Source organism: Phyllostomus hastatus, unplaced genomic scaffold (assembly GCF_019186645.2).
Source record: "Phyllostomus hastatus isolate PE091 unplaced genomic scaffold, TTU_PhHast_1.1 phas_contig_58, whole genome shotgun sequence".
Classification (NCBI taxonomy): domain Eukaryota; kingdom Metazoa; phylum Chordata; class Mammalia; order Chiroptera; family Phyllostomidae; genus Phyllostomus; species Phyllostomus hastatus.
In genome coordinates this window covers 32,890,418-32,914,559 of record NW_025333916.1, presented here as the reverse complement: position 1 = coordinate 32,914,559, position 24,142 = coordinate 32,890,418, and the positions used below count along the sequence as shown (strand labels likewise).

General features: G+C 58.2%; 1 protein-coding gene across 8 annotated transcripts in view; it reads left to right on the top strand.

Annotated features, from left to right (window-relative positions):
* Positions 1 to 24,142, top strand: part of SLC12A7 (solute carrier family 12 member 7) — an 84,491-nt gene that overhangs the window by 38,409 nt on the left and 21,940 nt on the right. For 4 of the 8 annotated variants that reach the window (XM_045847711.1, XM_045847715.1, XM_045847717.1 and 1 more), the window contains exons 2-8: positions 13,420 to 13,517; positions 14,027 to 14,149; positions 18,374 to 18,520; positions 19,859 to 19,913; positions 21,650 to 21,780; positions 22,648 to 22,889; positions 23,755 to 23,966. In XM_045847711.1, the coding sequence (XP_045703667.1) occupies positions 13,420 to 13,517; positions 14,027 to 14,149; positions 18,374 to 18,520; positions 19,859 to 19,913; positions 21,650 to 21,780; positions 22,648 to 22,889; positions 23,755 to 23,966 (1,008 nt within the window). Of the gene's footprint in view, positions 1 to 1,386; positions 1,430 to 13,419; positions 13,518 to 14,026; positions 14,150 to 18,373; positions 18,521 to 19,858; positions 19,914 to 21,649; positions 21,781 to 22,647; positions 22,890 to 23,754; positions 23,967 to 24,142 lie in introns of those variants that run through there. The other 4 variants (XM_045847712.1, XM_045847716.1, XM_045847714.1 and 1 more) reach the window with 2 other exon arrangements.

Here is a 24,142-nt window from a genome sequence, read left to right as displayed (position 1 = left end):
AATAATTGACCCTAAATGCCCTGTACTAAGTGGTGTGTGACAGGCTTACTCTGTACCACTAGGATTTTGGATGAAGTTCTCGTGGGGGGCATTGGAAAGAGGGTGCTGCAAGAGTGGTCTCGGAGCTGCTCAGGGCCAAGGCCACACAGGAGCTTGGGAGATGGCTGGTTCGTGCTGCAGCTCAGGCTCACAGACCATGGCTGGGGTGGCCGGAGTGGACCAGCGGTATCCGTGCGGGTCAGACCCAGTGGGTGGACGGTGAGCTGTCCTTGGCTCCCCACGCCCGCCGAAGGAGCCGGCTGGGGTGGGGAGCCTCTGTCAGGGCCTCTGCCCAGTGGACCTGCGGCCACTGTCCTGGGACCTGACCAGATAACCCCCAGGCCTGGGCTCCTGCATAATGGGGGATGGGTGACCTAGGACCGGGACACCTTCTAGGGCCCCCCTCCTCTGGAGGCTGCCGTAGGCGGCCTCTCACTGCCGAACAGCTGTGGTACCAGCCTGAAGGGGTCCATTCGCCTGCTCACATCGAAGCCCAATAATGTGGAAACAGGAGTTTGCAGCCAAGAAAGTAAAGGTTTATTTTAAGGAAATGGTGCCAAGCCCAGAGTCAGAGGTGAGCCAGAGGCCAAAGACCTGGCTCCCTGATGGCTATAGGGGGAAATCCTCTGACCTGGTGCCTTGGGGAGTCGGGGTCCTGGGCTCTATGGATTGGCTAGGGCCCAGTGGCTGATCTTTGTGTCGGGTCCTGACGTCAGTCAGTCACAGCTTTGTTCTGGCTATTTTCACAAGGGTGTGGTCCCCGGGGTTCCACTTTCACTCTTTCTTGGGCCTGGGGTTGAAACACCACTGATGTCAAGATATTATCTGTAGCTTCTTTAGTTTTCAGGAAGGAAGTTCCTGGTCAACCTGAGGCTTTGTTCTTAAGACAGTTCCATGCTGATTAGAGTTTGCTGTCCTAAGGCCTTAATGATTAAGGAAGAAAGTAGACAAACAGAAAGGAGAAAAGTTCACCTTAAAGAAATGGAATTTCTGTGCCACAACAGCGGAGGGTGTAGCAGCTGGGCTGGGGGTCAGGTTTGAGGCTGCGTCTGCTGGTGTCTGGTTGACGGCTTTGTGCAGCCAGCCACCCCGGTCGTCACCTCTGTGGGTATGAATTTTATAAGCATTGCAGATGTGAGATTGGAGGGCAAAGTGTGATGTTCAATGTTGGGTTTTCTCTACCGTTCCCACGGCCAGGTACTTTCCGTGTCAGCATGTTTGGGGGGGGTGCCCCTTAGAGTCATTTTGCAGCAACAGCTGTACTGGGGTGTGTACGCAGATGTTTGCGAGCGGCTCTGGATATCTGAGGTCAGCTGGGGGCCCCAGGAGAGAACACCCCCTCTGTGGGCTGCGCCTGCCCTCATGAGGGGCCCCGTGCTGCTGAGGCCAGGTAACAGCAGCGTGGACGGCACAAGAACTAGATGGGTGAAAGGGTCATCTGGACCCTGGCAGGCAGCTGGCTGTGGGCACCCACTGGGGACTGTGCCAAGGCTCCCTTCTGGGGGACACTGGGGCAGTGCTGTCCAGCAGGGAGAGCAGAGCACAAAGGGTTAACACCTTTCTTTTGTGAAAAAGAGGGCAACTCCGTTTTTAGAGTAGAGACCTGGTCTGTGCAGATAAGTCCCCAGAGCTTCAGCAGGGCCAGCCAAGAATGAGGTGCCCTGGCTCCCCTACCCATGGCTGCTGGTGCCGTGTGGGTCCTTGAACTTCCTGCCAGGAGCTCCTGTGAGCAGGCCCCATCCAGGTGGTCTCTGTGGCTGGTGGGGGGCTGTGGGGCTGTGCCAGGGAGGCTGTGAACTGTTGGTGTTGGGTCCAGCCTGTGCTGGGGGTGTCTGCGGCGCCCCACTCCCCGTGCCCCCGGCAGGGCCCCGAGCAAGGCCCTGGTACCTCCTTGAAGGTTCCTGGCTCGCTTCCTCTCTCATTCCCTGGGCGGTTTCTTTCTGAGAAAACGGTTGGGGGAGGAGTGGAAGTGCTTTTTTGTTTTGTGTGGATGGGGGTGGGAGCTCCATTCCAGGCAGCAGTTTAGTTTCCTGCGTTCTGGGTCATTCTCCAGCACAATCCCCACTTGCTGGGTCCTGTGTGACTCACAGCCCTGGGTTTCTGGCTGTCGGGAGAAGGGCCGGTGGCGCCTGGGGGCCTGTGTCCGCCGCGGAGTGTCAGAACCACTGTCAGCTGGGCTGTGGGAGGTGCTGCTGCCCCAATGCTGAGCTGGTCTGGGTGTTCCCACGCAGGCCGCGCCTGTGGCCTGGCTCCGGCTGCGAGGTGGGGGCGCACCATGTGTCCACGTCTGTGTCACCCTCTGCTCGAGTGGGCATGTCCACCTCAGGGTGGTGTGAGGCCTTAGGGGGCTCCAGGGCTATCCCTGAGTTCTCTGTATGCCTCGGTTTCCCTCTCCAGGGGCCAGCCTGTCCCAGACATGGCCATGACCTCTCTTGTCCTGGGCTCTGTTCTGGTGCCTGTGGGTTGGGCCTGGGTTCTCGGAGGCTCAGAGGATGGTCACTGGGGAGGGATCGAGTTGAGCTGAAATCAGAGGAGAGAAGCGCCAGGTTGTTCTTAGGTTTCCTCTTCCCTCCGACCAAGGGTCTTGACCACAGCCAGACAGGAGCCGGAGTCGGTAATGGGAGCTGCCCCAGGGGCCTGGCTGAGGCTCTCGCCAACGCCCCCTCGGAGTGCCAGCGCTGGTCCCCGAGGTGGGAGAGGTCGGCTCAAGAGCAGCGAGCAGCCATGTGACTGACTGGGTGTCAGGGAGTGGGGTTCCCCAGGGGCCTGTCATCCCCCCTGAGGGGTTGTGTCCTTTAAATGCAAGTCCTGGGAATACATTGTTCTCTTGAGAAGCTCTCAGAGGGGTGGTCCCCAGTGATGCCGGTGTGCTTGTGTGTGAGTGTGCATGTGAACATGTGCTCGTGGGTGTATCTGTGCATGCATGAGTGTGTATGTGTGGCTGTGTGTGTGTATGCCTATACAAGTATGTTCATGTGAGTACGTGCCTGTGTGCCATGTGCCCCGTGTGTGCCTGTGTATACCTGCATGCGTCTGCGTGGCTGTGTCTGCACGCATGTGTGTGTCTGACGACTCCGCTGGAACTGTATGGCTGTTCCTGGTTTGCTATTTCCCTGAGTCTGTACCTCTTGGTAGCCGAGTGCCTGGTGCTGTCTTTGTTTTCTAGACTGTGCGAGTGTCGTATGTAAGAACATGCTAGAGATGGGGTCTTGTCCAGACGGTGGGGACTGAGGGCTCTGAATGGAACGATGAGTAAGTTGAGGCCGGAGCAGGGGCCTTGGCCCTGGTTTAAAGGGGGTGCTTCCTTCCCTCCTGACTCTGAAGCCCCCCTGACACCTTCCCTCAGAGTCTCCCAGACCCCCTCACTGTTTCCCCTGAGAACCTCCTCCCAACCCTCGGAGTGACGACGGCAGGAGCCCTGCAGGATGAGTCTGGTTGGTGGGAAGTGAGAAGAACACACCTGCGCCCAAGTGGGCTTCAACCTGAGGCTGCGCTGCAAGCCTGGGGGCCTCCAGTCCCTCCGGCGGCCCGTGAGGCCGCTCCTGGCTGGTGTTACCGGGCTGCTGGGCGCGGGATGCTTTTGATGCTTTTGGAAGTGAGGGCTGTGTCCCAGCAGGGAAGCCTCTGGGAACGTAAGCGGGGCCACCTGCCTCTCCATGGGAAGAAGCCAGGCGGGGAGGGCACAGGTGTCGAGCTCAAAGGAAAAAGGTTGATTTGCTCACTTGGAGCAGCAAGTCTTCCCCGTGAGGGGCCATGGTGGTCCCGCGGGCCTGTGCACGGGGGGCGTGCCCCATGTCCTGTCCTCTCGGGCTCGGGCAGGTTTGTCCTCAGAGCACCCTTGACTTCCCTGGAAGCCACGATGGGAAAGAAGGCCCGTCAGTCCTTCCAGAAGAACCACACTGGAGGGAAAACCCCCCAGGACGCAGTGGCGGTCATGGCTGGTGGATTGTGGGTGGTGGTTCTCGTCCTCTCAGTGTTTCCTGTTTTCAACGCAGGTGTTTTTGTTTCAGCCAGAAACTTGCCATCAGAAATGTGGGGACTCACCCTCAAGCTTTCGTGTTTTTTCGGCCTGACTGCACAGCCCCATGGGCACCCCACAGCCTCCATTGCCAGGTTGTTGGATTTCAGGTCCCAACATTGATCCTGGCTGCACAGCCTGGAGGGCAGAGGGCAAGGGCCAGGGGTCACTAACCAGTGGTTTATGGAACCTAAAACCACTTTATGTCAGCACTTAACCACTTCAAAGAGGACCTGGCCACTGGTGTCGTGGCTGTGGGGTGCTCTGGGGTCCCGCTGATCGGACGCACCGTGAGGTCACCAGCAGGGACTCCACCCTTGAGTCTCCATGGGAAGACCACGTGTTCCCCCATCACCTCATCACCGGCACCTTGGTGCAGACCCTCGGGTGGCCCACACAGCGTCCAGTGCTGGGCAGACTGCCCTGTGTTCGGTGGCAGGAAGCAGTGACGGCCGCCGCTGTCGATCCCCGCTCGCCAGCTGACCCTCAGGAGCGTGTCTGGCTCGGAGCCCCAGCGGTCGCTCCACTCCTCTCTGGGGAGCCGTTCTGGGAGAGACGATGGTGAAATCCCACGTTCGAACTGGAGTAGAAGGCGTGGGGGAGGAATGTGCTGGCTCGCTCGGGAGGGGAGGTGGTGTGTGGAGACGGAGCGGGGGCTGGGGGAGGCTGTAATCGGAGAAGGACACAGTGCACTTGGGGCCCGCTTGGGAACGCTGCCCTTGACGGCACTTGGGCTCTGATCCAGTGTCCACAACAGACCACCGTGGTCTGGGCTCCCGAGCCAGGGCCGGACACGGGCTCTGACTGAGTGCTCGCAGCAGAGCGCCAGGGTCCGGCTCCCAGGACACAGCGGGAAGATGGGTCTGCTGGCCTCCTCTTTGCTCCCGAGCCCGGGCAGCCTTGGCTGCGCTCCACTGCCCCACCTGCTGCTCTGGGCCGATGGCTGTCTCCCCCACCCCTGCAGACAACTGTGTTTGCTCAACAATGACAAGGACGTATACACTTCTCAGGGACACGAAGCCCAACTGACTGCCCCGCAGCTTCTGTACGGCCTCCAGCATGACTGAGTTCAGGCGTCATCTGGGAAAGGAATCTGCTCTGTGCCAGGCTGGCACTGTCCCTGGTCTCCGTCTAAGGTTTACTCGTGCTGGGGGTTAAGTTTGCATTTCAGGGAGCCAGGAACATGGGCATCAAAACCGACACAGGAAAAACTGATCGAGGACCAACAAAAAAAAAGAGAGAGAGAGAGAGAGACCAGAGGTGGCCTGTGGGGGCGTGGGGGAACTTTCTGGGCCAGCGGGTATTCCGCATCTTTAGGATCAGTTTCACAGGGTGTTGGTGGCCGCTGTGTGTGCTGAGATGCCCCTGGCCTCAGCTGGACGGGTAGGCTTCGAGCGTGGGGTGTGGCCAGCGCTGGTGAGGGGTGTGGGGCTCTGCAGAACATCTGTCAACTTTGCCAAGACGTTTTTGGAATGAAATGACAAGAGGAAGACACAAGATGAGTGGCTTCATCTAGGACACACCTGCCACTGCCTACCTGCAGAAGAGGAAGAGGAAGAGGGCCCTGGTCAGGGCTGCATGCCCCGGGCCCGCCCAGCTTCCTGGAACCCTGGGTTCTCCACCAACAGGTGCCAGCCGTCCAGTCCATTCCTGCGGTCTCCGTGGACTGCAGCTCTGGGTCCTAGGCCTGGGCCCAGCCTGCTGACCAGTCGTCATCCGTCATCCTTCCAGAGCCGGGACCTTTGTGGATAGATAACCTGTTCTGTGTTTAAAAGGTGCTGAAGGTGCTGTGAGCAGATATGTCACTGGAACTTCGCCGACACCTTGAGGGGACCAGCAGGTTTGTGTGGTCACTGAGGCCTGGTTGTGCCATATTGAGTGACGCATGAAATGCTGGCTTCCTTGGACTTCCCTGGGCCTTGGAGCCAGGGGCAGGAGGACGGGGCTTCTCCAGGGAGTGGGCTCTTCTGCCTGCTGCAAGGTGGGGTGCAAGTGGGGCCAGGTCCTAAATCCAGGAGATCTTAGGCTGGGCTGGAGGAGGAACCTGCTGGTGGACCTCCTGGGCTGGTGAGAGAGTCACGTGAGCTGTGCATCGCGAGCTGTCTGCAGGCTCTGCAACTTCCGGCCCAGCAAGCTGCTTGCTTTTGTCAATAAAGTTCTCCTGGAACACGGCCCTGCTGTTCTGTTCCCACATCGTCTTCAGTGGCCATGAGTGGCTGTGAGGGGACAGTGTGGTACTTTACAGGGAAAGCTCGCTAGCTTGTGGTCTAGAAAATGTTCCCCACCTTGCTGTCTTTCCTGACTGACATCTACCTGCTCAAAGACACCTGGGTCAGATACCTTGTGGAGTGCCACGGAACTTACGTATGCCCATTTCCTTGGGGCTGTTTTCAGGAGAAACACTTGGAGGAAAGAACGCCATGCGACAGCCTCTGACACTGAAGTGTTGGGGTTACCTCCCACCACCTGTGTGGCCTCAGGCGACCCCGGTCCCGGACCCCTGGCCTTTGTAATCAATGCATGAGGACCTCCCCCCACCCCATGCCTTTCACCCAGTGGTGTCACAGTGTCTCTCAGGTTCTTGCCCAGTCACTTAATACAGTGATTGGTTACAAATGACAGTCTCTTTCACGCACCGATGTTCGTGAACTGCCTCTGTCTGTTTTCCAGGCCTTCTTTCTGAAGTTTTCTCTTTATGGTCCCACTGAGATGGGAACTATTTCTTTACTTAGTGCGCTTCACAATTGGCGCAGTTCTGGATTTGTGGGGCGCATGGGGGTGGAGCGGGTTCCCGCAAGCCCTGGTATCCACCCCGTACCCATTGTTGTGGCCACAGCTGAGGGCTGGTCCTGCGCGCCATTGCCCACTGCACTCCAGACCCTGAGCGCCCTGCCGCATCCCCAGCCCCTACCCCACACTCGGCTGTCATGGCTGCTCAGTGCCCTGCTGGCTGCCCCAGGTTCAAAGACTGTTGTTTTCCATGTCTGCACGGTTCTGAGGTGGGCATGTGGGCCGGAGGAGGTCCTCAGCTGGGGTGTGGCTCCTGTTGTCCTCATGGCCAGACTGGTGCTGTGGGTTTTGGGAGGAAGTCCCCAGAGGGAGTGTGTCCTTTTCATCTCGTCCCATCAGGGGTGCACACCATGACCTCGGTGCCCGAGGCTGAGGGCACCTTGACCACTGGTGGAGGTGTTTTGGATGTGCTTTGCCATAACACCACGCTTTTCCTCTTTTTCTGCTTTCCTAATTACAAGTGAGTCATTAAGCCCACCTCCCAAGCCTTTTAATTTTTTTTTAACTGAGAGGCACGATGGCTTTATGATTTTGTTCTATTCCATGTTGCTGCCCTGGCCACCCCACATTTGTGTTGCTGCCCTGGCCACCCCACATTTGGGACAGCTACCCTGCTGTGGAGTTGGTGGGGGCTGAGTATTCAGCGTTCCTCCTTTTGATTAGGTGATGGGTGTTGGTGTCCTTGGCCTGGGGCCTCTGAATGTCCCTGGGACTGGTGGCCCTGGGACAGTCAGGGAGCCGGACCGATACTGCCCTCTGCTGTGAGACTGTGTGTTTTAAAGTCCATAAAAGCACTAATGGCGGGAGGTGGCTGCTGTGTCGTAGAAAGTCGGCCATCTGGCCCGAGCACAGTGAGAGTGTAGAGCCAACCAAGTGGCTGCAGTCCATCAGCATCCCTTGTGGACCAGATGCTGATGGCTCATGGCTGTGTGGTGCTCGCCGGAGTCCTGGTGGGCTTTGAACTCTGGTAGCGGTCTCCGCAGGGCCCACCGCCTGTACCGGTTGCTTCAGGGCCACTGTCCCGACACCACACCAAGCACACAGCGCCACCCCTCCCACTGCTGCCCTGTCAGAGACACAACACGATGGACTCATGGATTTTCATGGTGTTTCCATCAAGTTTTCCCATTTCACTCCATTTGTAGGAAAATACCCTTCTGTTCTTCAGGAGTCATTGATGCCTCGATTCTTTCTTTCCCGTGTGACATATGCACAGCTCAGCCATCCCCAGGGGGCAGCTCTGGAAAGGGGAGTCCACCCAGCCATCCCCACCTCCCAGTGCCATCCCTGTCAGCTGATGGTGTTTCCTGGTCAGGCCAGTAGGGGGAGCCAGGTGAAACTCACACTAGCTGGCTCTGCTGCAGGTTTGATGGGGTCTGTTTTAAAACCCAACTCATCTGTTTTCTTAGTGACAAGAGGAACCAGTACCATGGAGGGTGGGGAGGTGGTTTTGTGGAGTCTTCCTCAGATGGATTCCATGCCCATAACCTCCCCTCCCACCCCCAGTGTGTCACCTTTAAGGAGTCAGAATCCCGCCTGCTCTCTGTGCCGGCCGAGTCAGCAATGGCTACACCATGTCCTTGTAGCTCGGCTTTGGAGGGAGGGGTCACGGGCTCGTGGGCTGCGACCTTCCACGTTAGAGCGTTGTTTTTCTGTGCAGTTGACAACAGATGGCTACATGTAGATTGTAAAATCAACACATTTTAACATTATTTTTGTAATTGTGAGGCCAGTGCGCATTTTCAGTCCTCAGATGTGGAGTGGGTCAGATATGTGTTTACCTTTGGGCAGGAAGAGGGAGTGTTGGGGGATGGTTTGGGGTTGATCCCATGACCTCCGGGCCAGAACTGTGATTAAACATCTGATGAGCAGACACTGGCTCTTTCATTAGAGCAGATTAACCGTGGCTAGGGCGTCTGCTGAGAGTGCTCCTGCTTGGGGACTCAGGTGTGGGTCCTGCCCTTGGGCCGGCTTGGGCCGGCTTGGCCCGGGGACACCCGATCCTGCCTCGGAGCCATCCATTTCATCCTGGGCCATTGGAGGCCACCACCGTACAGCAAAGACACCGGGAGCCAGGGGGCCGTGTGCCTGGCGGGGCACCACCCAGGGGCCTACCCAGGAGGCGCTGTGGGCCTGTCAAGGCCGGCCTGTCCCTCCAGCACCCGCACTTCAGAGTTTCCTGTGCCTGGGCTTGTCCTCAGTTCTTGGCATCGTGAGCGAACAGAGTGATGAAGGGGGCGCCAGCCCAGGTGAGTGGCCTCCCATGACTCGGGTGGGTCTCGGCCAGAGGAAGACCCCTGCCCTCCAGAGCTCCAGTGGGCTTGCAGGGTTGTGTTTGGGGAGTAGGAAGGGGTTTGAAGCCTGCCCTGCTTCCCACCTGTAGGGAGTCTGTAGGACTCAGTTTCCTTTGTTCAAACTTTAATTGTAACCTGTCCTTAAAAAACATGAAACGAAGTGTGAGCATCCTGAGAGGTACAAGTAGGCAGGGGACTCATGGGGACCACCCAGGTGCTGTGTGGATGGTGTTTCCATATTATGGAGGTGCTGGTGGGTCCCTTGGGGCAAAGCATTTGTTATTATGGGAGTGTCTTGACTGTAGCAGAGTTGAGTACAGTTACACAGGCCCTTCCTACTGGGAGGAGCTGCTACCCTGCGCCCGGGCCATGTTTTGGGATCTGGGAAGCCATGTGTCCACAGATGCTGTCAGGTACCTCCAAACGCAGGCCCTAACCAGGTCTCCTGGCCTGCTGGGTGTGGGTCGCACTCCAGCTCCATGCTCACCATGCAGAGACGCTCCTCCTCTCCCAGCAGGCCGTGCGTTCTGCTGGGCCCAAGGGGTGACTAAGTGGACAGCTCTCAGGAACGAAGGGAAGTGTATTCTCTCTAAAGGACTAGTGACTGAAAAGTGACTCAGGGAACAAGAGGAAGTATGGTGGGTCATGCACAGGGAGCAGCCTGCAGACTGGAGGGACTCACGCAGAGGCTGAGGGAGCATCTGCGTCTGCAGCTGCTTTTGTTTGGTGTGTTTCTCTGTTTTCTGCCCTCATTGCACGTGTCACTTCGGCGCCCACAAACGGGGAAACCAGGTGTCCAGTCTGCAGCTTGTCCCCCTGTGTGCCCTGGCCGTGCATGTGTCCTTCATGCCACTGGGCTCCCACCGTCCTGGTCTTTGTTCCGGGGAGTTGACTTCACCAGGTGTCCGTCTCTGTCGTCAGGCTCATCCACAATGTCCACAGTCACTAAATGGCTGCTTAGCTGGTGCTCTTTCTTTTCTGCTCCCATGGGGAGCTCTGGGGACACTTCTTACCTGTTCAGTTTCCTTCGAGTCCTCTGTCAGGACACCTTGTCTTAGGTGTTCCTTGGCACAGTGGACAGGTGTTTGACGGCATGAAACTGGGCACATGTCTATGATCCACCTGCTCCCCGTGAGCGTCAGATGCCTGGGAAAGACACCAGGGCCCTCGGGTTAAGCACGTGGAGCTGCGGGGTGCACGTAGTTCTGACTGTGCGGCTGGCAGAGGGGTCAGTGCTTAGCATTCACTTGCAGACAAGTCCCGAGAGCTGTGGCTATTAGCCTGTCCTTTCCCAACACACAGCACAGGTTGTGGCTGGCGGCGAGCTGAGCGTGGACCTCATGGTTGCCCAGGGACACTTGGGGAGCTGCCGGCCCGAGCTGTGCAGCCAGGCCCTTCCCACGTCGCTGCCTCTCCCCCAGTGACAGGAAACATGAGACCCAGGAGCCTGACTTTGTCCAAGGTCGTGTGGCCAGGCTGGCTCATCAGAAGGAGAACCTAAAACCCAGTGCATCCCTGCTCCCTCCCTCGCTTCCGGGGCAGTCGGCGTCGTTGGGTGCGGGGTGACCATGTCAGGGCCTGGCCCCAGGGCCTCTAGACGACAGAACCCTCAGCGTCTTGCATTCGTTCCAGAAACACTGTCAGAAGCTGAGCCCTGGGTCGGCCGGTGACCACCACCACTGGAGGAGCGAAATTGGCATTCCCAGCACGAGTGTGCTGCCGGGGGTGACTCACTGGTGGCAGTGCCTCGTGGGTTGGCGCGCTGCTGGAGCCTTGGGTCAGATACAGGTTGCTTGCCTTGAGTGTCCCTGCCAGTGTCTCCTGGGCTGGCCTCGGTGCCCCTGGTGGAATGTGTTGAGGGTGCTAGAGGGGTCAGGGCCCCATATCACTCAAAGATTTCTATCAGAGCAACACCACTGTGGGTTTTCTCTCCATTTTGAATTCAGAGCACATATTCAGGCCCTCTGTTTTGGGATCTGAGAGTGAACTCACACCTTGAATTCAGGCTGAGCCCTGTGGGCTCATCTGTGGCCTGGCCAAGGTGACCTGGGGACCTGGGACAGGCTGTCCTGACAGAGTAGGTGTGGAGGTGGGGGTCCGAGATGGCCACCTGCAGGCTGTATCTTGTATTTTGGTTCTGTAACACCCATGGTGGGATCTGCTCTGAACCGCTAGGGGACCACAGGCAAGACCACCTTGACATGTGAGGACTCAGAGTGCTGTCAAACCAAACTAGCCAGCCACGTCTGTGCGGCCCCTTCTGTGTGAGCATTTTCATGTTCTGGAAGTTCAGGCCAGTGGTCAGTGGACTTAACTTCTAAGGTATCTGTCCCCAGGCGTCCGGGGAAGCACAGGGTTGGTGGGACCTGAAAGGCACCCCACATGGGGACTTGAAGTTCCCGAACAGAGGGCTGTACTTGGAGCTCCTTGTACCGGAGCCCCCCTGCCCAGGAGGGAGCTTTAAAAGTCCAGACCACACAAAGACGTTATTGTCTGTCGTCCCGGCCCCCCGCAGCGAGCCCCCCTTTACCTCGTGCTGCGCTCCTGTTGTATGCGATGCTGTTCCCAGTTTTCATCTGACACACCACGGGTGTCATTCACGGCAAATGCAGCCCTGGATCTTTTAAAATAAGCGCAGAGTTTTATTACGTAGTGAACCATATTTAAAACCAAATCCCCACTAATGGCCCATTCGGTTGCTGAGCAGGTTTATCCTTATAAAAAGAGCTGTATGTTTGGTCTGAAAGTGTCTGGTTAATTGTGGGAGGGGCGCAGACAGGGTGTCTGCCAGGAGCCGGTGCCTGCTGTGGGCCCCCTCCCTTCCCAGCAGCTGCACCCCAGGACAGGCGTCTGCCTCCCCCGCCCGGCCTCTTCCCCGGGGTGCACAGTGGAGTGAGGCCCGGCTGGCCTTGCTTCGCTCTGGACTCTCCCCTCGGAGGGTGACAGGGTTCTCCTTCAGCTGCTCGGTGTCCTTGGAGGAGTGGGTGAGAGGTGCTCGATCCCTGCCCTGCTGGCTGGCGGGAGCCTGGGAGCTCTCCTGCGTCCAGGCTCTCGGTGGGGGTCCTGGCCTTTGTGGAGGGCGTGGGGGATGCGAGGTCCAGGGTGGCACTACGCCCGTGGGCAGGGCGGCCGTGACCTTGGCTGCGTCCATGTTGTGATTCAGCCTGTGTGCCCCTCACTGTAGATGAGGTTTCCTGTGTTATGGCCCTTTTCTCTTTTTCTTCTGAAGCGGCAAGCAGTGTGTCTTGTTGCTGAGTTGTGTTTCTGGCTTCCGGGCAGGGAGGCCATGCTGTATGGAGGGTGTGGAGCAACACCTCTGCATCCATACTGCTCCCTCTGCAGCCTCTCTGGGCCCACCTTGCACTGGGACGCCCTCCCGCCAGCCCCTGTGCCCGGGTTGCCGACCACGCTGTCCTCTCAGCAGACTGGCCCCGGACGTCCTGGCCCAGTGCTCCTCTGCTACGTGGACTGTCGCCCTGCGGTCAGACCGTTGTCTGGGTGAAGGGGGAGTTGTCCTGCAGGGGGTCCTGTAGCCATGTCAGAGTCCCCCGAGGTGCCCAGCTCATGTTTCACTGACTAGCTGGGGGCAGTGCTCAACTTGGTGGCTGAGGAGATGCAGCCCAGGTCGGGGCGGGGGGTACCTGGCCCAGACCTGGCCTGGCTGCCCGAGCCACCCAGGATGATGTAACTTCCCCACAAGGAGACCGATGTCAGGGAGGGGACACAGGTCCAATTCGCTGGCACTGCCTTCCCTGCCTAGGTTTTAGGTAGGCAGAGATAGGACCCGCACTCTCCTCTGTGCTTGCCGAGGACAATTTGTGGCTGCTGAGTGTCTCCCTGGCTTGTCATGTGGTATTGGTGGAGGGTTACCTGGGTCCTGAACTGTCCACCACAGGACCTGTGCCGGGGAGGGAGACCCAGGACGCCCGGCCTGGCAGCATTCTGAGTCCAGTGGTCGCTGCCCGTGCTGGCTTCCCACTTGTCGGCATCCGGGACATGGAGCTGGGACCCTTGTGGGCCTTGCTGGTTCGGGGCCTCAGGCAGAGTGTGGTGTTGGCAGGTCACGTGTGCGTCTGTGTGCCCAGAGAAGGAAGACCGGCTATCCGTGGCTCTCAGGCCCCGCCCCCTCGCCAGCGCCCACTCCATCCCCAGTGCCCTGCACTTGACTCAGCTGTGGACTCCCATCTGTATCTCCCCCCCTAGGCTTGTTGTTCCCCTGCTTCCCTCTTGCCTCCCCCTCCTTTCAGCTCCTAAGCTGGACCCAAACTCATTTCTCAGCAGGAGATGGACACTCGAGAGAGAACAGCCCCATCGTTAACAATGGCGACATGGAGAGAGAGAGTTTCTTCGAAGGAAAGAACATGGCACTTTTTGAGGTACGCCACACTTTGTCCTGCAGAAAGCAGGGGTCAGTACAGTAGCTGTAATTTGGACACGTGAAGAGGCTGTGGTCCTGAGGCCCCCAGTCTAAGGGTGGACCGAGGGGCTGGGCTGCCCAACTGGATGCTGAGTGGGCAGGGAGCTGGCAGCCGTCCGTGTCCTGAGGCCCTTACACTATGTGCCCTCATGGCTGACACCTGTCCGTGCGGGGCTTGGAGAGGCAGAATCCTGGGCCATCTCGGGGACCCTGGTCCCCCTCTTTGGGTGGGTGGCCTGGAGCCTGCCCTCCAGCCCCAGACCCCGGACTTCAGACTGCCATGACTGGGGCTGGCTGGCCCATTTCTGGCTTCAGGACCAGGGGCAGAGTTGGCTCCAGGTGGCCCTGGAGATGGGCTGTCCGGAGCACCCACACGGCAGGAGCTCTGCTGGGTGGTTGACCTGCTCAGATCGGGGGTGTTTCAGTTTGGGATCCAGGTGACTTATTGTGTGTCTTGGTCCTAAACAGGAGGAGATGGACAGTAACCCCATGGTGTCCTCACTCCTCAACAAGCTGGCCAACTACACCAACCTGAGCCAGGGCGTGGTGGAGCATGAGGAGGATGAAGAGAGCCGGAGGCGTGAGGTCAAGGTACACCGCCCCGCCTATGCCTGCCGCCCAGCCCCACACCTCCCAGGACCCCGCCAGGGCCTCCTCGCCTCCCTGTGTTTTTCAGTGACAGGGCCGTTTTCCTAGGAATTCATTTCTGAGGGATGTGTTTCTCGGGATCTATCCTGAATAAGCAGAGCTGCTGTGAGGATTCATGCATTAGAAAGGGGTTCTTTGGGAGAATTTCTAAGAGCCAAAACTTGGAGACCACATAGATGCCCCTGAGGGGGCTGGTGGGCTGTGCTGGGCTCCAGGGCAGACCAGCCCCAGCAGTGTTCACGACTCAGGGTGGATATAAAAGGAGCTCCTTGCACCGGAGCATATTTCATGACTTCGTTCGGATGCAGGTGAAACCGCAGGGAACACGGTTGTGTTGAGTGTCTTTCTATGGGAGAGTGATGGCTGATTATTAGTTCCTTCTTCTCTTACTTTTAAAACTCCCACAAAACAAGCATGTATTCCTTTAAAACCAGAGATACAAACTGCCCCGATCAGTGTGGCCCAGTGGGTTGGGCGTCGCACCACCAAGTGCAAGGTCGCAGGCTTGCTTCCCTGTCAGGGCACATGCCTGGGTTTGCCCATTCAGTCCCTCCCTGGTTGGGGCGCAGCTGATGGATGTTTCTCTCTCACATCAGTGTTTCCCTCCCTCTTTTGTCTTCCCTTCCCACATAAGTAAAATCTTAAAAAGATACAGACTAAAAATTAAAAAAAAATTGAACCACCCAAGGAATCCCTCCAGCGCAGGCCTCAGCTCCCAGAAGCCTTGAAGGGCAGTGTCCCTTCCTTCTCCCCCTGAAACCTCCACGAAAACGGGCATTTCCCGAGGTTTAGCAGCAGTTCTGCTCTTCTGCTCACCTGTTCTGTGAGTGGCCCACTGAACGGCGGAAATTGGCTTTTCTCGATTTTAAACGCTGGCTCCCCTCCTTGTTAGCTGTGAGGACTCCCCTTGAAGGGCGTTGTGTTCCGGAGGGAGGGCCTTGGAAGCAGCTGCTTCCTGGCGAGCAGGACAGAAGGCTTTGTGGGGCCTGAGCCCCTGGCCTCCCAGAGGGGCCTGGCGCTTTCTGCAGTGTCCTGTCAGCTGGATGGGGTGGCTGAGTGACCCCCACAATGCTGAGCTGGGACAAAGCGGGAGGGATCCCGACAGCTGCCTTCCTGCCCTTCCCTTCCCCGTCCCACTGTGCCCACCCTGCCCCTCTGGCCAGTGCTGGGGCCGAGGTGCTGGGAGACGTGTGTCCAAACAGCCTCACTCACTCTCCCCCTGAGTGTCTCCCTTGTGCCTGCATCTGGTCTGACCTTGGCCCCTTTGGGCTCCAAACCAAGAGCTTTTGCCCTCTCTCCTTCCTCTGACTGTAAGCCCACAGGATGAAGACTCATTTCGTGACACTTGAGTGTGTTGGCTCCTGGTGTTTGAGAAGGGCTGCTTATTCGGAATGGAAGTAGTAGAGACACGGGGGACATGGGGCATGGGATGTGGCCTCCATCCTAGGTGGAGGGCAGTGTGTCTGGTCCCCCTGCCATGATTTTCTGGCTCCTTGGGAGCTGTGTCCACCCTGGCTGTTCATGAAGCCACCGCCTCTTCCCCCGCCAGGCAAGGGACAGGGGACGCTGACCCCGGGTGATGCCACGTGGGAGGTTACAGCTTCGGACGAGTGCCCTGGGCACTGCCTGTGGTTTCATGGGCTCTGGATCCACTGCGGGGGCCCAACTGTTCGTGCACATGTCACATGTCTGTCCCTCTGTCTGTCCACTGGAGCTTGTGTTCCAGTGAGCTGTCAGCCTACTCCAGGAAGTAGACACTTTCCCTCAGGGACCTGCATCCGGATGCTTCCTGGGACTGATCCTCAGCCTTAGCTTGCGGCACCAGCCAGGCCTTGCCTGCAGCCAGAGCTCCTTCCAGGCCGGGGGTGCAGCCCAGTGGGTCACAGAGGGCTTGCAGCCCAGACCCCATGTCAAGGTTTCTGTTGAGAGGGAACCTAAATGTTCAGCCTGGTCAACCTGAACAAGGCACGTGGTGTGGACTCACTGCCAGGTCAGGACCCGGTGCAGGGCTGGTTTTGGCCACAGGAAGGACGGCCACCCCGTGACCCTCGGCAGGACTGGGTGTAGCCAGGCGGGCAGATGTCAGCTGGGATGAATCCAGTCACCCCCCTTAGGACTGAGTGCAGGTCCTATGGGACAGCCTCTTACTGTCTCTCAGACCAGCCAGGCACAGGAGCTTGTCCCCTGAGATGGGGCTTTTGTTCCCCTGGAGGCTCCAGGGCCTGGGCCTGGAGCCTCCAGTGCCTCAGAGCCAGTTGGATCCTTCAAAGCTGCCTTTTATGAGAGAACTGAAGGCCGAGGTGCCCTTCCAGGGTGACTCAGGACCGTGGCAGCCGCTGGGCACGGAACTGGCTCCAGGCAGGCGGGCGGGGCCCACGTGAGGCCTGCAGTCCCAGCTGCTCCAACTGAAGGGTTTGTCTCGGCCTCCACTGGTGGTTTATCGATCTCCCATGTGTTAGCTGAGACTGTACACAGAGATCATAAAATAGAAGCTGGCAGTTCGCCCACATTGCTGTCACTTTGCTTATTTCATGTCACTTGGCATATTCCTTCTCATTTTTGCACAGTCGAGACATACCCACCATGTGTGTAAGACCTGTAACCACTTTTATTTACACAGAGGTATGGGTACACTGTGGGTGGGTGGGGCTTGTGGGAGGAGGGCCTCATTGGCCGGGAGCTGGAACTGGGGCCAGGCCTTGAAGGGGCTGCCTGCCCGCTCCCCAGCTGCTCTCTTAGGTCCTTCTCCCCAGGGCTCTAGAACTCGTGGGAGCTCCGTGGCCTTGTCCGTACTCAGTGGCAGGTGCTCCTGCCTGTCACCTGTTCCATTTTCACCTGAGAAGCCCATCTTCTGTTTTTAATGGGGATTCAGCTTGTTCTCCTTTGGGCATTTGCCCCCCGGCCACCTCCCCGGGGCTGGCTGGTGTCCCCCCGAACCCCAGGCTGTAGCCCCTCTCTGAGCCACCACACCAGGTCCTTGTTTTCAGTCAGCGTTATCATTCAGGAAAGCTTCCGGGATTTTTTGGTAATGATTAATTTTAGAGAGAGAAAGTGAAAAAGAGAGAAATACCAACTTCTTGTTCCACCCATTCATGCATTTATTGGTTGATTCTTGCATGTGCCCTGACCAGGGATCAAACCTGCAACCTTGGCATATCGTGACGATGCTCTAACCAACTGAGCTACCTGTCCGGGGCTTTTTTTTTTTTAATTTACCTACATCCAAGACATTTCCCTCATTAAACAGCATCTTGCCTTTGCAGCCAGATGTCCCTAAATCCCAAGTGTGCTGCCTGAGTGTGGTCACACTGGCTGTTATCCCAGGTCACAGACAGGGAGGGCTGGGACCCCTGGCCTTGTCGGTCCTCTCTGGTGAGTGTGGGGCTGGCCCGTGGGCTCCTGGACACGTTGCTACCTTTTCCTCTGAGCCAGTCTGCTCATCCCATAGTCTTCCCAGGGTCCCAGCAGATGTTTCTGGCAGGCACACCCCAGTGCTGCCCTGTCCGCAGTTACCCCACGTCCGGCTGTACCCCTCCCGTGTCTCTGCACCTACAGTCATGGGCTCAGGGAAGTGCCCTGTGCACCCAAATGGCCAGTTCTCTGAGCCCTTGATGGTGACCTTGATCACCTCCTCCACGTGGGTTGAGACACTGCTGATTCTGCTGGAGTTGGTGTCACTGCGCGTTTGTGGCTTTAGGGAGCATGACTGTCTCACTCTCTGTGGCCCTCACTTCTCAGATTGTGGTCCCTGAGGGTCTGAAAGCTGGACCTGTAGTAGTTGCATTACAGTTGCACCAGCCTCTTGCTCCCATCTTTTCCCAAACTTCCCCGCCTTCCTGCTGTTCCCCGCTCTGCCCCCTGGAGGGCAGATGTGGTATTGGTCCGTCTCAGAAGGCCACCCCACTCCAGCACGGCTGGAGTCCTGCTCTGGTATCTCCTGGAGCCTCATTTCATTTGGGGGCTGGTCCCCCTTCATTTTTCCAGGTCCAGGTGGCTGAAGCCTTCCGCCCTTGCCAGCTCCTTTCTTTGTCCCCCTGTCCCTGGAACCTTTTCCTGGGGTCTGAGGGTGTAGCCAGGGCTCCTGAGGGACGGGTCCCTGGGGAGAGGGGCTGAGGTCTGCTGGACGCAGGCGCGAGCTCCCGAGGACCGCTGTTCTGTCTCCCGCAGAGCCCGGGCATGGGCACCTTCATCGGCGTCTACCTGCCCTGCCTGCAGAATATCCTCGGCGTGATCCTCTTCCTGCGCCTGACGTGGATCGTGGGCGTGGCTGGCGTCCTGGAGTCCTTCCTCATCGTGTTCATGTGTTGCACCTGTGTGAGTGAGCAGGGCTGCCCTGGGATGTGGCGCTTCTGCCTCTGGGGCGGTGGTGGCTGGGTTCCAGGGACCCGACCAGGCGGATAACCGCGGGCTCTCCAGGGTCCGCTGCTGCCCTTGGCTCTGAGGTTGCCCACGTGGATTCTGTCCCGGGGCGGCCTCCTCACCGGCGCTGGTGTAATCACGGGGAAAATGGGTGTGGCCTGGGGGTCAAGCTGCCTGTGCCCAGGCTGTCTGCTGGCTGCAGGAGGGAGTCTCAGTTAGCTGCATCTGAAGAAGTACAGGGGGCAACCCAGCCACCGAGGGTTTTCACTGGGCCCTGTCGCCACTCTCGGAGGTCCTGCACTCTGATTAGAGCCCCGTCCACCCATCCGGACATTTTCGGGGACCTCATTTGTAAGAAGGGATGGGTGCTGGTGACTTGTTGAGCCCCAGACCCCGCCACGCCAGACCTGGCACTTGGCCTCCGCGCCTGCATCTCTGTCTGTCAGCTGCGAGCAGTCTCTTCTCTCCACTCTTCTGTTGCGTCTGGTTTACCCTCTGGGTGCTCCTCAGTGCCTCCCGGCCATGATGTTTCTTGCTTCCTTTATTGTTAAGAAGGTGATTAAGCTATTCTGTCACCACGTGTCATCTGGAGACAGCTGTGTAAAGAATTCAAACAGTGCAGATGGGTCCCTCCGGACCCCTTGGGCCACTTCCCCTACCGTCCTAGGCTTCCCGTACCCGGCCTTCCTTGGGGAACTGCGGTGAGGTCACCTAAGAGGCCTGGCCACGTTCTCCCTGGGTCACAACGTGTTTCTTTCATTTACGGTCGGGAAGTGTCTGGAGCAGTGCCAGACACACACACAAAGGGACAGAGAGTAGGGTAATGGGGTGGAGCCTTGTTTGGGCCCAGGCGCTGCCCGGCAGGAGCAAGGTCACAGCGGTCACTGGGGCCTCTGCTTCCCAGGCTGTTCCTTCTGGTCCTTGGGTTGTGAAATAGTGACTCCCCAGCCCATGGGTGTGGCCGTTTCCTGAGCAGGTGGGCACCTTATACCGCATGGGGGCGGGGCACCCAGGCAGAAGCCAGCCCTTCATTGCTAGTCGGGGGTCTTGAGTCTGGTGTTTTCTGGGCACCCTGTAGGAGCTCAGATTTGGGAGTTAAGTGGGAGAGAAGGTGGGGTTGGGGGCTGGAGTCCTAAGTGTTGGGGCTTTGCCTGCTGGCTACTCAGCAGCCCGTTCATGACCAGGAGCTGAGGAGCAGGCAGCCGGGTTCTGCCCCAGGCCCGGTGCTGTGCTCCCAACACTGGAGCAGCCTTCAGAACTGCTCTTGCAGAAGCGTCCCCTGTCTTTTTGCAGACGATGCTGACTGCCATCTCGATGAGTGCGATTGCCACCAATGGCGTGGTCCCAGGTAAGAGGGGGCCGGAGACGGGGTCTCTTGAAGTGAAGCCTTCCTTTTGTGGGTGGTAACTGAGCTGAGCTCTGCCGTGGATGCAGTGCATACTCTACTTCCATTTTGATGGTGACCTTGACATTCTTAGCCCTTTACCCAAGGTAGCCGCAGGTGAGGCAGGGGTGCAGCCCGGTGTGGATGTGCCTCACTCACCTGGAGGTTGTTGCCGTCATTCATGTCCGAGCACAGAGGTCTCCGGGGGTCTCTAGAGGGGTCAGGTGGGTCTAGAGGTGTCTAGAGCGGTCGGGGGGAGGGACGTCCTCAGCCTGGCCAGGCCCTTCCAGGGGTCTGTCAGCAGTGAGTGCACCTTTGGGCAGTGATGTTCATGCAGCTCGAGGGCTAGTGCCCCTGGTGTCCTGGGGCCTCTTGCCGTGTTTCCCCCAAGGGCACTGTGGGGCTTTGCCAAGACCAGGGCAGGGACCTGTCTTGCAGCGAGGCTCCCAGAGGCTGCTGTGCAGTTGGGATTCACCTCAGGGTGGGAACTGCCAACACCCCCAAGGTTTTTTTTGTGTGTCAAACTTAATTAAGCCTTTGGTGTCTAGACAAGAGGCTGGTATTTTATGACCAGATGCGTCCCTTTGATTCTGAAGTTTAATTTCCCATAAACCATTATCCTCTTTTAAAGTGTCAAAACTGGAGCGCCACAGGCTTAATTAAATTTGTTGCCTCTGGCGCTGTCTGACCTAGGGGTAGGAGTGCAGGAGGGGCTGCCTGGGTGATGGGGGCAGGGGCTCTGGGCTCTTCCCTGCAGGGTTCACTCCGACATGTGAGCCCTGAAATGATGGCTGTTTGTTTTCCCCAGTTTTCTAGCGTGGCATCCTGGCACTGAGAGGGCAGTGCCTGGGGGGCAGTGAGCTCAGCAGAGAAGGGAAGGCAGGTGGGTGGGTAGGCGGTGCCTCGGACCAGTTCGTTCCTTAGGCTGTATCGTCTCTCATGAGCAAAGGTACAGGCAACATGCCTCCAGTTTATTTGCCACCTGGATTCGAGGAACTGAAATAACGCCACCTTGTTCCCCTGCAACTTGTGTGTGTATAAGTGAGGCCCAGAGTGTTTTGTACCCCAAGGCCATGAACAGCTGCCCCTTCCCCAGAGCTGCCTGATCCTCACAAGGAGCAGCAGTGGTGTGGAGACCATCTTCCTGCTAGCCATGGAGCCTGAGGCCCCCTGTGGGTCTAACCCACGTGGGTGTGGGAACCAGTCTCCCTTCACTCCACACCCAGCTGGGAGGCGGCACCAGAACTCAGTGCTCGAGGAGGGGTTCGATATGCTCCCTTGGAGAGATGATTCTACCGGCAGATTGGCTTTTAGGTTTGCTTCTCAGAAAGAAGGGCACACTCTGTGAAGCTCTTCAGGCATTCCCAAGTCACGCCATGGTCTCCTGGTCAGTGTTGGAGCGTGAATTCAGCTGTGCAGCAGAATGGTGGGGCGGAGTTATCAACTGCACTTTGGGGGTGATGCAGAAACGATGCCTAGGCATCCCTGGGTTCTCAGCCCATTTGGGGCAGCAGTGAAAGGAATGGAAGTGTTAGTCTTATGTCAAAAGATGCAGACTTACAGTCTCTGCAGCCTGCTTGTGGCCGTGGTTGGTCACAGCTTCCAGAGCTGGTCGTCTGTCCTCTGAAGTTTGCATTCACAGGACACGGTGGGTTGGTGGGTCGCTAACCCACTGTTTTCTGTTTGGCATTTTTTTGCAGCTGGTGGCTCGTATTACATGATATCGAGGTCCCTAGGGCCAGAGTTTGGAGGGGCTGTGGGCCTCTGCTTCTATCTGGGAACAACCTTTGCAGGGGCCATGTATATTCTGGGGACCATTGAGATTTTTCTGGTGAGTGCTTGGTTTGGGGCTGCTTTCCCTTGCACAGACACTGACCCCCGAGGGCAGTGTTTCCCATCAGGCCTTTCTGCTCAGCTGTTGTTCCCTGTCATCCGGCGAACATGCTGAGTCCCTGTACTGAAGGATTTCCCCTAAAACTTGACATTGAAGCACTCACGCTGTCTTTCGTTGTGGACGTGCTTTCCTGGTTTGCTAGACCCCTCGGGTTGAGCTCTTTGGAGACCCCCACCCTTTGTCCTGACTTCCTGTTCCAGTGCCGAGGGTGTGGCTGCCAGAAACACTGGGGTACATGGTGGTGGGCCATGGGGTGACGTGCTCCCCAAGCCCTTGATTGCCATGTCCTGTACCTGATCCCACCCACTTCTAGAGCTTAGTCACGGGTCCCTCAGTCCCTTGCTCCATTGTTCCAGCAGGACGCACGAAGCGTCAGTCGGTGAGCTTGCAGTCGGTGCCGGCCCAGCTGGTTCTGGGAGGCCTGTACTGGGCTGGCACACATCTCCGAGCTGGATGACATCCCTGTTAGCAGAAAATCACTGCTTTTTTTTTTTTTTCAAACTAGAGAACTGGGGTAGCCTTGTGTTCGATGCTGCCTCACTGACAAGGGTCCTAAGCTTCATCCCAGAATCGTGCCCCGGCCATCACTGTTTGCTGCCTGTGGTTTTTTGTACCAGAGAGTCCCCTCTAGGTGCATTCTGGTGGTGCAGGGGCTCTCGGGGAAGGAGGGGACCCAGCACTAATCCCCACCGAGAGAAGGGCCCCTTTCAGAAGGTTGTGTCTGGCCCCCTCCCTCTCCCCATGTGCTCATCTTGCAGACAGGGATGGAGAGGCTGCCCCTCTTGACCTGCTTTGTCCCCACAGACCTACATCTCCCCTGGTGCAGCCATCATCCACCCCAAGTCGGAGGGTGATGAGGCCATGGCCCTGCTGAACAACATGCGAGTGTATGGGACATGCACCCTGGTCCTCATGGCCATGGTGGTCTTCGTGGGTGTCAAGTATGTCAACAAGCTGGCCCTGGTGTTCCTGGCCTGCGTGGTGCTGTCCATCCTTGCCATCTACGCTGGCGTCATCAAGTCTGCCTTTGACCCGCCAGACATCCCGTGAGTCCCAGTCTTCCATTAGGGATGTCTCGTGCTCGGTCCCTCTGCTCGGGTCAGGTCTGTGAGGACACAGCGTTTCCTAGTTTGTAATTCAGGTTTCATCTGTGGCCATGACAGTGGGGCCTGGGGTGGTGGTGCCTTACTTACCCCAGCTAAGACCCCAGGTGTCTAGTGGTCTTCCCTTCTCTCCCTGGCACCAGGGTGAGCAGTCAGGATGTTCTTGTGGCCAGCTGTCTGCATGGACAGGATGGAAGGTTTGGGGGAAGGTCCGGGGGCGTACTGGTTGGCCGGCGGACCTGAGGACAGATAGGCAGCACCTAGCTACTCCCAGGTGTTGTCTGCTCCCCCAGTCTTCACGAAAGCCCTCATGTAGGTTCTTTTCTCACCCTTCTTTTGAACGAGAACACTAAATCAATCCCAAGGAAGTGGCCCTAGGTCACAGAGCAAGCAAGCGGGCCGGTGGAGTGGCCGGCATGCAGGCATCAGGTTGCCCAGTGGCCGGGGTGGAGTGGGGTGGGCTGGGAGGCACCTGGCACAGAGCACCCTCCTGGCTCCTGGGCTTTGCTGCCTCCCTGTGCAGTGTGGGAGGAGCCGCCTGTGTGGGAAGAGTCCCATTCGTCCCTGCTCCCAACTCTCCAGAGTCGGGTGACAGAGCAGACCGCCCCTTAGCCCCACGCTGCTGGACCCGACCCCTGCTCAGACACTGATCCCCAGCAGTTGGTGCAGATGTTCCGGTCAGGCTAAACGGAGAGCGTTAGAAGCTGCAGACGGGGCCACGCACGCCTCCACCTGGTGACCGAAGAGAGTGTGGAAGTCATTTCGCACGGGAGTCGCACGTCTCCTCACGCCCCCACTCCTGCTCCAGGGTCTGCCTGCTGGGGAACCGCACGTTATCGAGACGCAGCTTTGACGTCTGTGCCAAAGTCCACACCACCAACAATGGCACGGGGACCACCACGCTCTGGGGCCTCTTCTGCAACGGCTCCTCGCCCAGCGCCTCCTGCGACGAGTACTTTGCCCAGAACAACCTCACAGAGATTCAGGGCATCCCCGGCGTGGCCAGCGGCGTCCTCCTGGGTGAGTGTCCCGTGGATTCGGCCGGGCTGAGGTGTCCAGAGCCCAGTCTCTGGGAGGCCATCCGGCCTCCCTGTGCGTGGCCGTGCCACCCTCTCCCGCTACTGACTGGCCAGGGCCCCCGCTCCGGCCGGTTCTCCCAGGGCCGTGGATGGCAGCCGTGCTGTGGAGGCCAGTGG